At 36.3% G+C, this 12422-nt stretch overlaps 2 protein-coding genes across 12 annotated transcripts in view; one reads left to right on the forward strand and one right to left on the reverse strand.

Moving 5' to 3' along the window:
• ATP6AP1L (ATPase H+ transporting accessory protein 1 like) overlaps positions 1–12422 on the reverse strand; it is a 756678-nt gene that overhangs the window by 332306 nt on the left and 411950 nt on the right. The gene's annotated exons all lie outside the window — the stretch shown is intronic.
• SSBP2 (single stranded DNA binding protein 2) overlaps positions 1–12422 on the forward strand; it is a 175154-nt gene that overhangs the window by 143916 nt on the left and 18816 nt on the right. For 8 of the 10 annotated variants that reach the window (XM_030470284.1, XM_030470285.1, XM_030470283.1 and 5 more), the window contains 5 exons: positions 655–690; positions 4843–4897; positions 8139–8209; positions 9515–9593; positions 11027–11055. In XM_030470284.1, coding sequence (XP_030326144.1) covers positions 655–690; positions 4843–4897; positions 8139–8209; positions 9515–9593; positions 11027–11055 — 270 coding nt within the window. The remainder of the gene's footprint in view (positions 1–654; positions 691–4842; positions 4898–8138; positions 8210–9514; positions 9594–11026; positions 11056–12422) is intronic. The other 2 variants (XM_030470291.1, XM_030470292.1) reach the window with 2 other exon arrangements.

A 12422-nucleotide genomic window follows, 5' to 3' on the forward strand; every position in this document is an offset into this window, starting at 1 on the left:
TTTTAATCAATATTAAGTATATATAAGAACGTACAAATTCAGTACACACTTCTCTTGACTTAAATGCCAGTATGTGCTGCTTATTTTTATAAAGTATATTACCTCAATGACATTATAGCTTAACCTTTTACTATAGACTGTAGGTCTTTACAGACCTTACTGTGGCTCCCACAGTAAGAAGAACGTTGTAGTAGGTGCAAGAACTGGATTGGTACTAGAACTTGTAACCTGGTGTCTTTAAAAAGTGATGCTGGCTGTCAAAAATGCATGCCTCACTTATTATGAAACAATGGAGAGCAGATATGAGACCTCAGCCTACCGACATTTAAATATGTGAATTATGTTATTCGTATTAATTTCATTTGAGTGGCTACCAGGGCATGGTAATCTTAAATGGAAATACTTTTATTTGAAATATTGTGTATTAAATTGGGTTTGTGTCTGTGCTGATAGTTGACTTGAACATACTTACATGGACAAGTTGTTGAAAAGAAGAGGTGGTTTTTTGACAACAGTAACATTTTTCCATAATCCTTAACTATGTCTTTGAAATAAATTAAACAAATACGCGTAACATACAGCTGCACATAAATGTATGTATGGACTCCATCTCACTGAGAGGAAATTACTGGTTTGTTTCTGTTGATATTACAGATACCGTACTCTTCAGCATCTCCTGGGAACTATGTAGTAAGTACACTTGTGTGTGTTTGCTTATTAGAATGGATGTTACATTTTATTTAGGCAAAGACACAGCTGTCCAAATGTTAAGAAGAACCCTTGTGTATTGGCTGAGAACTGAACATCTGATCTGCAGTTAGGTTTTTTTCTGCCATCTATGGTGCATATGTTAATGTTCATTAGTAGAATCATTATCAGTCTGATCAAAAGTGCCCTGACTGCTGTTTTACTTCAGCGAACATTTATATATCCAATAAAATATATTGCCTTTAATAATAAGGGATAAACCTCCCCCCCATTTCCTCAATGTCACAATATTGTGTATGAGTTTCTGAACTTTTTCAGAAAAAAATTTTGAAAAATTACAATAAGCTTTTATCTCCCTGAAGATATACAAATGTGTCCATATAGCTCACATTTTAAAGGAAATTTATATTCTTATAATTAACTTTTAAAGACTTTAAAATTCTTTTTTTCTCCAAAAAATAAGTCTGTCTTCATTTCACAGACATTGTTTTAACTTAGTATGGATTAGTTTGCATCATTGTTTTTTCTTAGTCTGTACTTAAAAATTAAGTTGTTAAAACTTCATAATAGGCCCAGCATAGAGCTGTCATTCAAAAGAATACGAAATGCTAACCCTCTCTCTGGAATTTAAGAAATACACTTTACCTATCAACAAAATGGTTTTTGTGTAGTATGTACTACTGGTTTCTGTCTCTATACCAAGAGATTAACTTTGTTTATCCTTGTAGGCTCTTTGGTGTTGTTGTAGTGTTGTACTTGTATTATTTGTACTTCTTATGTACTCTTGTAAGGCATATTGTTTCTGTTTTTATCACATGCTTAGTACTGGTGTCACAGGGTAATAATACTCCCTCATTACTGTGTGACACCAATATATATGTACTTTCTGTGCCAGCTTTCAGTAGACCCGTCTTTTGATATTTCATGTTTTATCACTTGAAGATTAGACAACTACAGGGCATTGCCTTTAACCAGCATAGAATCTGAAGCTATTTCAGAATGTGGAAATAGCAAGTCATTCACCATGAGGACAATATTACCAGTGTTTTTTCATCTCTTTGTCAAGCTTGTAGGTTTCTCTTATGAAGAGTTCACGGATAAGCTTGTTTTCTGTTGACAAAAGTAATTTCTTTTGTTCTTCATTTAGACAATTTGATGTGAAAAGGGTTATGATTCTCATAAGTGTCCTTAACTGAGGTACTAATTTTGCCATATGTTCAGTGGAAACAGTACAAATCTGCTGATCTCCAGATTTTTAATGCAGAATTTCATAGATTTCTCTCTATTGGAAAGCGGTTTTGTTGGTTCTGCCCTTGATATTAATGATCACTTATTGTTGCAAATTTTGAAGATTTTTTTTTTTTTATATTTGACTTCATATTCTCTTTTTTGAAAGTATGAAACTCTGAGAAACTAGAAAAGGAGATACTACAGAACATTATTTTAAAGAAGCAAGCCTAAGTAAAATGCAGGTTGTAGTAGCGGACTCCGTTGGTGTAATCGCGTCAAGACAGAGGTCAGCCAGGATAAATGACTTGGACAAAACACGGCATCACCATATTTCAGTGTACAGATAGAAAGGAGTAAGAGTAAAGAGATGATATTACTCCTTTCAGTGACAGTGACGAGACTGATGGTGGCATGTTGCATCTAACTGGCAATGATGAAGGAAAATCAAAAGATAGGCAAAGATGCAAGAATGAGACAGACAAAAGATTGAAGTATTGGAGAAAAGGCCTGAGCCTTTGACCACATGTGCTTTGTGAACTGCAGCTGTGCTGGTGGGAAAGGTTGCTGCCTAATGCCTTGTATCCAGTCTTAAGCTGAAGGTTACCTACTACTCCTTCAGGTCTGCCACTGGGGTTCCTTTGATGAGTGACCCTTTTCATCCAAAACAAGTGTAGTTGATTGAAGTATTTAATGAACCAGGTCCTCACTGAAGCACTTCAGGGGACCCAAAATAGGTGGAGGGACACTTCCAGAGGGAGCCCCAAGCAAAGCTGAGGCTGCTGCTAGCATGGATAGTGGTGAAGCAACTGAGAAAGGGGGTCAAGGGTTGAAATCTTCTTCTGCCAGCTGAAATGCTTGTAAAGTGCATGTCCTGTCTGATGCTGAGAGAGTAGTCTTGCTTCAGAATGGCTCACCACATTTTGGAAAAGGAATGCATGAACTCCAGCCCTACAAACATCTAAATAAGCAAAACAGGTGCAGCAGCTTCCAAGAGAGCAAGTATATGGGGATAGGATATGGGCTGGGGAGCTCTTAAAGCAGCTTTTTAGCCAAAGGATTTGAGATCTGGAACTACACATTTTGAGAGCTCAATCTCCTTAGTTTTTGACAGGTTTTGAGAAATTAGATATTCCATTAGATATTAATATATTCTCAGGGTGAAAATAGTTGATACCAAGAGGCTTTCCGGGAGAAGAAAACATACAAGCAATGAGAATAAATGCAAATTTAACATCAGGTGCAAAAGTTAGTAGTGAACATAAGCAAGTTTTCTAACAAATGGACAGTGGTTTCTACACCTTTTTATGTTATACTGAAAAATATATATAAACCAAAAAAAAAAAGAAAAGTTATTGAGCTTAGTGCTCAAGTACGCGAATAAAATGTCTATGATGCCTGAAAGGTCTTATATATGATCCAGAGGTTTCTTTGGATGATCCAAAGGTTTCTTTGGAGTCTGGAGTCTGCAGGAGCAATGATGGAATTCTTGCTTGGGCTGAGTAGACATTTCAGACAATTTTGCCAAGCCAGATCCTAACACATTCATTTCTGATTCCATTCTAATTTGGGAGCGGTAAAAAGCAATATGGCTGCTGGCAGTATGAAATGAAGTTGTGATTATGCCTTGATTTTTATAAGCTGATCTGTGAGTGTTGTGGTGGAGCAAGTCTTTGTTCTAGCATGCTCTATAAGATACTCAGTGACCTTGCTTAAACCCTTCCAAAATACCTCAGTGAATTATAGCAAATCTCAGCAATGTTCTTGTAAGCAGACAGGGACAACTAAACCTTTATAGTCATTGCCACTGAAGAAGTATTCCTGTCTGCAACAGTGTATCTGCTATTTTAAATTATAACAAAAGAGATAAAAATAATAATAGTCATAGGGCAATGAAAACAAATTTTGCTAGCATCTGTGTATTTTTTATAATGGAAAGTCAATATTTATTAACTTCTATTGACACAGACATTTTTACCAAACTGGAATTTGGTAGTTTTTCATATTACTTAAAAATATTAGTGGATCTCAAACAGAGGAAGCAATATGCTATGGTTCTGTTCTTCGTAAGCGATTGGGATAATTTGAATAATATTATTGTAGAAATTCTTAAAGAAGCTTAAAAAGCTTGTTTAACAACCAGAGCAATTTGTGTACAACTTTTAGTCATAAACAGATTTGTAACACAGAAATACCTGAAACTAAGAAAATAGATGTTCCTTGATGGGTTGGTTTATTTGATTTTTTATCTTTGAATTAGCAGTCTAGGTTAAGTAATATGACTGTATCCGGCATTATTCTGACTTTTTAAATCCATTTGTTAGTACTTTGAGAAGATACAGATGTTAATTTTGAAAATTGTAGGATATTATACAGACAGAATTAAGATGCCAACAGCATCAAGATACCAAGTCTGCCTGAAAAAGGTGATTCTTAAGGTGATTAGGTTCTTCTGTCCCCATGGGACACCTCCATGTTTTGTGCTTAGCAAACATTACTTACTCTACCACTGACCTTGAACACAGTGCAACAAAACAGAAATGCCAGCTGAAAAAACACTGGTAATGAAAATAGGTTGAGGGAATTAAGCATAATTGTCTTAGGCCCTGTTCCAAGTATTTCTCTCATCTGACTCACAGCATGACACAAAGTTATTGACTAATGGATATTCTTGGGTCTGTATACCTACATACACCAGAAATCTGTGCCAGAACTTGGTGACCGATTACCTTGTCTTAAACTGTGATGAGATGTTTCACTAGCTTAACAGAAAATGTGCATGTTTTTACCAATTTAACTCATGACATTCATGATACTTTTTTGGTTTTCTTTTCATTTGTACTGTGTCCATTTTTTACTGCAGTATTTTTTTCTTTTGTGCCAACTGACATTCTCTGCTTTCTCTAGGGTCCTCCAGGGGGTGGAGGGCCACCAGGAACACCTATCATGCCTAGTCCTGCAGGTACTGAAATATACGCCAAAATAATAAAAAATAATTGTAAGGGATTTTAGGAAGCACATAAATTGTTTTTCAGACTTTGATTTTTATGAAGAATCAGCTAATGATAAGTTATTGCTTTTATACTTTCTGTATGAGTTTTTTTGCCTGTGCTTTCACTCTTTTTCTCTCCCTGCCCTGTTGCAGACACAAAGCTTTGTATCTCTGCAGTTCAGAGCAATTAATTTCTCTGGCTTTTGATCAAAATTGCAGTTTCAGCAATAGCTAGTTAAAAACAAAAGAAGACGCAGTCTTTATTTGCCTTTACTCATATTCTTTGGGACAGTTCCATCAGTTTGGAAATCAGGGGATTTCTGAATCTGGTGAAACTTCCCTATAATATGCTATGAGATAGACCTGACCAACATACGGCTCTTGAGTGATGTGCTGCATCCCGCAGCTATGTCATCTGACTGACAGGAGGGTCATGATGGACAGGTTGCTCTCCTATGTCTTGCAACAGAGGAGTAAGGCCCCAGAGGAGCCATCATCATGTCCTACCAGTGATCTGATCCCAGAACTTCAACTTCCCTGCTTTTTCCCCTAAGTGAATGGTCTGTATCTTGCAACTCGGACCACATGGAGATTTTGGCCATGCAAAAGATGATTGGCCACATTCTAACCAAGGTTTGAGGAAACAAGAGGGAAGATGGGAGGATTTGGGATGGCTGGCTAGGTTCTCAAGGCTTAATAGGTGGTCAGCTAGATGTAAGTATTTCCCTCCATCAGTGTTGTGCAAAGATTCTGATACCAAGGTGGAACCGCAGGATGTGGAGGATGCTGTCCTCCCCCATGGACAGAATCCTGCTAAACTGCAACGTACAATTGCATCTTGTATAAGCCAGTATTGAATAGCTACTCCTTTTGGCCTGTATCTGCCTTTGTAACTCACTTTCACCAGATGAGAGGTCCCCCATTCACCTCAGTGATGTTACAGCATCCTCAGTCCTTATGTCATACATGTTCTTGCTGTCCTCTACAGCACAAGAGGGTAGGGAATTTTCTTAAGCGGCTATGAAAACTTCTTGCAGCAGTGTAATATCTTCATTAAATACAATTACACAGCTTTAGGAAAATGCAACCTAAGATGAAGAATAGGGTTCCCTGTTCATATAATTAGTGAAAAAGATAATTAGTACAAGCTGACATTTAAAAGTCAGAGTCCCTTTTAACATAAAACAAGCTTATGGACAGCCTGCACTTTTAAAAATCCTCAGCGCTGCAGTTATGGCACATGTTAGACTGTCTGTGTGCAACTCAAATGAAGCTTCTGCTGACAGTTTTTCCCACTTTCAGTCAGAGACTCAAAGATGTTTTGAGGTTCTGCTTTCCGAAATATGAAAACACTTACTTAGAAATTGACCACCTGAGGATTTTGCAAAGAATTTTGCAAATGTATTTACTTGCCTCTGAGACAAACCAGCTTCAAGGTTTCCCATGGCCCAGCCAGCCCCTATGTATTTCTACATGAGCCAGCAGAACACAGGGAAACTTGGGGAGGTGTGTTGCAAAAGGATCTGGAGATGGAAGAACTTTTTGCCTACCTCATTGAACTTTTTATAACTTTTTACACTTTTTTATGTAACTTTTTATATGCCAATTTTACTTTGATAACTTCAGGCTAAAAGCTTTTTGTCCCACCCTCACTTCTGCAAACAGCATATTTAAATGTTCTAATGATACATAGTGCTCTGTATATGATGGAATTATTTATTCACCAAGATGAATTAATGCTTAGAAAACTGTCTGAGAAAGGTTAAGAAATAGACAAAAACCTTGATTTTAACTTCCCAGAGTACATACAAATACACTCTTGCAGGACATCAGGCTGCATTCCCTGTTCCAACATGTTTCGGTGGGCTCAGGTTTCTTGCTTTTACTACTTCTCCCTCAAGAATTCCTCCATCACCTTCTCTTGGAAAAGGAATTAAAGCTCAGCAGTGGTTTGGGGTTTTTTTGTTGGTTTTTTTTTTTGTTTTTTTTTTTTGTATTAGTAATCTCAAAACTCTGGTTCAAATAGGTGGAATGGTCTTTTGGAGGATCTGGGTGCAAAGTACTAAGCTATTCTTTATTCTTTTTGCAGATGCTATAGTGGTGCTGGTTTTTCAGAGTTCCCTGTATTTCTTTAAATCATGCTGTCCTCTTAGGGGGATGTATTTAGAATTTCCTTAGGTCATTCTCCTCTCAGTAAACCTTTCCATTACATGACCTATCTTTTGCGAAGTTCCTTTGGGAAAGGTTTTGCCTAATTTGTCTAGTATCATCTGCTGCATTTTTTGCCTTCTCTTTCATACAAATATTGATGAAAGGTGTTAAGACTTCATGTGTGTGCTAGCACTGGGGGTAAGCTGGAGATCAGAATGAGTAACGTGTGTCTACTAATGGTTCTTAGGCACTGGTTTCTTAAGTTCAACCACACAGTTTACTGGGTTGTCTTCTGCCTTTCAACTCTGGAGTTGCTCTATCTGAAAGTTAATGTGCATTTATTGCAGAAGAAGGATTGAGATGCAATATAGCTGTGTCAGCGTCTGGCAAGGGCAAGTGAAACTCTTGGCAGAACTTACTAGCTTAAGCACCATCCTGTGCCAGGATGGTTTTGTTGGTTTTGGACTTAAAGAGTTTTTTTGAAGCATTGCACCACACTGTACCGTTAAGATACATCAAAGCTGACCTTGGAGTCAGGATCTTTGCACAATGTTCCACTGAACAGTTAGATATATCCAAAATCAAATAGACTAAGATGGATGAGAACAAAAATTTTTCATGTGCTATCCTAACTTGAAGTCTGTATAATGAGAAACTACTTATCATTTATTACAGATGGAAAACAAATTGCAGGAAGTATTGATAAGAAACTCCTGTTCTATAGAGAGAATTGAAGATGTGTGAAGTAATTCAGAACTCCAGGAAAAACAGGTTTATGGAATTAAATAGTTATAGATACTTGGTGATTTATAAACCTTCTAACAGTCATGCATAAAACTAGAGTCTAGATTTAGTCACTTAGGGACCATTGCAATTATTTCTTTTCATAGCTCTGTTGTGTGGTAGCAGTAGATAGAAAGGGAATGAAATCTATTATATTGCCACTGTGTATCAATGATTCAGGCACAGAAATAATATGAACAAAATGACAGGATATGTATTAGGTGAGTACCTTTACTGAAAGGTACATATTAGCACTTAAAATAATCTCTTATTACAGATTCAACCAACTCTGGAGACAACATGTACACTTTAATGAATGCAGTACCACCTGGACCCAACAGACCTAATGTAAATATGAATCTAGTCATATACTACTTTGAATTATGCAGCCTTTTTTTTTTTTTTTTAATCCAAACACTATGTTTCCATCACATATCGGTAAAACTAAGTTTATCATTTTTATGGGTGACACTTCAATTGCTTCCCCCCACCATGTACTTTTTAATGTTTCCCAAATCATGTCAATACATGCAACATAAAGATTGGAGCATATTCTTCTACATAGGAAAGACCTTAGAAACTCTGCATGTGGAGTTTGGGGATGTCTGTCGTGCAATAGACTTTGGTGTGGTAGGACATCATCCTGGGAGCTGCCAGTAAGCATTAGTTTCAACAGGATTCAAACTTTTTTGTTTCAAAAGAAAGTATCTACCCTTGAAAAGGGAGGAGAAGATTGCTGAGAGTGACCCAGTATTATGTTGTCCTGCTCTTCTCTGAAAGAGGACAAAATGAATGCCTCTGAGAAGAAACCAAGTTCCTTCTTTATTTAAATGGGATGTTAAGAATGAAACCTATTGATAACATTTAAATATTTGCCTAATGAACTAGTTAACTTCTGACTATTTTAGCCTAAATTTCAGCGATTCTAGTGCTTACAAAAATCTGGATTCTCAGGTAGAACTTGAATCTTTTTTGATCTTTCAGTATGGCTTCACTTTGATTGTATTTCTCTTGATTACAACCATATTTCATTTAATCATGATCCACATTATGGGTTTTTTGGAGAAGAAAAAAAAGGCCAGTAGAAACAAAAAATATAGCTAGTTAGATATTGCTAAATCATAATGCAGTGTATTCTATTTTCTGTAATGTTAATGTCATTAAGTATTTGAAGAACAGAATTTAAGATTAATATCTGAAATTGGCCAGAAACTCCACAAAGGTAATGTGGAGTAGTCCAGCTGTCAGAATGTATAAGGTGGGGCTTGAAAACTGTTAATTAATCACTTACTTCATTGAAGGGAATCATGAAAGTTTCCTGTAACCCCTATGAGAGTACAGCTAGGTCAGCACTAGCAGGTTCGAAAGTCATACCCAAGGTGTTGAAGTAAATAATAAATTATTCCTAAGTTATATTCCAGCCTACAGAGAGGTGAGAGTTTCATGAAGGTAGCATTGGAAATAGTGAAAAAGAGCAATGATGTTTTTGCAGTCTTCACATGAAATACTTTAATGTGACTTGTGCTTTCAGACGTAAGACTGTGCATTTTTCCTTTACTCCCCCCCCCCCCCCGACAAATATTTTCTTCTTATTAGATTATCTGCAAAAAATTGTACAGTAATATCAGTTTTTAATGTCTGGTCATTTTATAGTTTCCAATGGGGCCAGGGTCAGATGGACCTATGAGTGGACTGGGTGGAATGGATTCACATCATATGAATGGATCATTAGGTAATGATAGTAAATATTACATCCATTGTGAATTTTCTATGACTAGTACCATTTTCTATGACCAGTTCTCTGAGTTATATGGAAGACTGTACATAAAAATCTTTTAAAACCTGAAAAAGCTGTGGAAGGATTTTACATGCGTCTAAGCATTTGCTTAGTTATTTTCGCCAGGGAAAGAGAGGAAATGCTTAGTCAAATTAATGATGACTGCTTTCTAGGGGTAACTTCATATCTAAACTGGAACCTGAGTTCTTTAAGGAGAAGAGGGCTGGAAGGGACCCGCTGCATTCATTTCCATGCTGCAGGAGGCAGCTGTGTCTTATAATCAGATGGATAAATTGGTCAAGGTCCATCTTGAATTTCTCCAACTTCTTTGACCACAACCTTTCTACTGCATATCTATTCATAGCTCTGATGTTTAGATAGAAATCTTTTCCCGATTTCCACCAAAATTTATCCTTTGGGCTGTGACAAGTTAGCTCTTCATAACATTTATGTATCTGATGTATTTATAGAGAGAAATCATATTCCTTCTCAGCCTTAATTTGCCTGGCTAAGTATAGTAAGCTATTTCAGTCTCCTTCCACAGCTCCCATTTTCTTGATTGATTTTCTCTGATACTCTTCTGGGTTTGTATTCAGTACTCTTCCAGAACATGTCTTTCCTGAAAATAGGTGACCAGAATTGTTTACTGTCTGTTGATGCTAAAAATGCCTTTTTTGATACATCCATCCTAAAGTTTTATTTCTTCTTTGCTTTACCATAGGGAGAGCTACAGCATGTGAAAAAATTTCAATAGTCTTGAACTCGTTATATTTGATTTTATTTGATTTCTGTTACTTTGGTCCTCAGAATCATCTGCTTTCTTCTGAAAGATATTGTCATCTTCAGTGTTTGTAGTGAATCAAAACCTGATGTCATTCCAGCCAATTTCAGTAGTAGGCTTCTGCTTCTGCAAGCAAAGACATTGATGAAACCCTCCTAGCTGACCTTAGTGATAATAGTGGTCTTTTTTTTTCCCCCAGGAGCATCAACTCTTACTAGTTAATTGTCTTTTTTTTTTTTAATTCAGCTAATGCAACATCTCCCATGGTGGTTAATACCCCAAATGAATTGCGTTACCTATACCCTAATTTCTAGAGTTGTGCTGGCTCGCTCATCCTGAAAGGATGCCACCCAAATAACAGACACAGATCAGAAGTGTGTCCTTATTCTTTTCTCATTTTTTGGTATGTTCACAGAGAAAGGACTAACGTTGTTCAATAGTGACTGTAAACTTTTACTAAGAGAGACATTGGGAAGGAAGTGAGATGATGCATGGCTGGTTATGTTTTAGAATATTGCTGTGACACTATATATTTACTATGGAAAAAAAAAATCTTAGATTAACTTCAGCTTAAAACTAACTGAAAAAATGTCTGTTTTAATTTAAGGCTCAGGAGACATGGACAGTATTTCCAAAGTGAGTATCTAATCAAATATTTGGAATTTTTAGATGTTTCGCCTTAAACATATTTTCTTTGTTACAGAGCTTTTTGTTATGTATCTACGTTTTCTGCTTGTCAGCTCTTTGGAAGCTATGCAGACAGCATCAGTATTAATTGAAAATTCAATAACAATATAATAAATGGGGAGTATAAGTAGAATTATTCCCTACTGCTTAATAATGTGTATTAATGAATGTGATTAATTATGTCCAGTTCATAATCTGATTGATCATGTTATACTCTTCCATACTGTTAAGACAAATGAATGTAGTTCTAATAATCAATTCTAGTTAAATGTAAATTTGGGGAAATGTCATTAGGATGTTACATTTATGCACTGCATGACTGCTTGTGTCGCTTCTGTAAGGCAATCTTAATCATTAGTATAAGTTCCTAAAAGCTAGAATAAGAAGTAGTTTCAGAAGAAGTACTACTTTGATATCACAACCATTAAATAGTTGGAAATGAGTGTGAATTTAAGGGGTTTTGCATCAACGAAAATAATACTGTGCTTGAATGTGTCGCTTCTTCCATAAAAATTACTACATACGTGATCATTATTAATGTACGAATTAATGAGCTTATTTGGTATTGATAAAGTGACCTTCTAATACCTACATAATACCTTTTAATACCCGCATGCAGGATTGTCCAAGGCCATTGCTGCTCCTGTGAGGGAGCGATCCTGTATTTTTGCACATTTTGAATATCTATAACATTTTCTGGCTCTGCAAAATGATGGATTGAAATGACAGTTGTCTTAGTTGTGCTGTGCTTCAATGTGCAGTGATGGATTCTATAAAAGCCTCCAGTAAGTTTATAACCATACAGCATTTTTTAAATCAATGCCCTTATCTTTTCTTCAGTATCTTTATTGCAAACTGCAGCATTTTTTAAAGCAAAAACCCAAAACATTTCCAATAGCTTGCCATAGGATTATTTTTAACAACCTGTGTTCAACTCACTGGTATTAAGTATCAGTCTATGTGCTAACACAAATATCAGGAGCTCTGAAAACTTGGATCCAAAAATTTATCTGGAAGTCTTGTAATTTGTTAACCTTAATAAATAACTCATGGAAATCATGTTTGACACATGTCTTTTTCAAATAACTAAAAGAAAACTTCTGTTCCAGTGATCGGCATTGTTCACTAAAGTTAACGTAGCTTGGGGTGTGTGATGCTCAAGCCCAGTGACAAGGCGTCACTGGAATAAAATGCCTGTTAGAGGAGCAGATGATACATTCCCAAGACATGAGGAAAATCAATCCAGTCTTCGTAGAATCAGTACATCTCACAGATCTCAGAGCTATTTTTTTCTAGAGAAGATTTTATTGTAATTG

The sequence above is a fragment of the Strigops habroptila genome, chromosome Z, assembly GCF_004027225.2.
Source record: "Strigops habroptila isolate Jane chromosome Z, bStrHab1.2.pri, whole genome shotgun sequence".
In the NCBI taxonomy this organism is placed as follows: Eukaryota; Metazoa; Chordata; class Aves; order Psittaciformes; family Psittacidae; genus Strigops; species Strigops habroptila.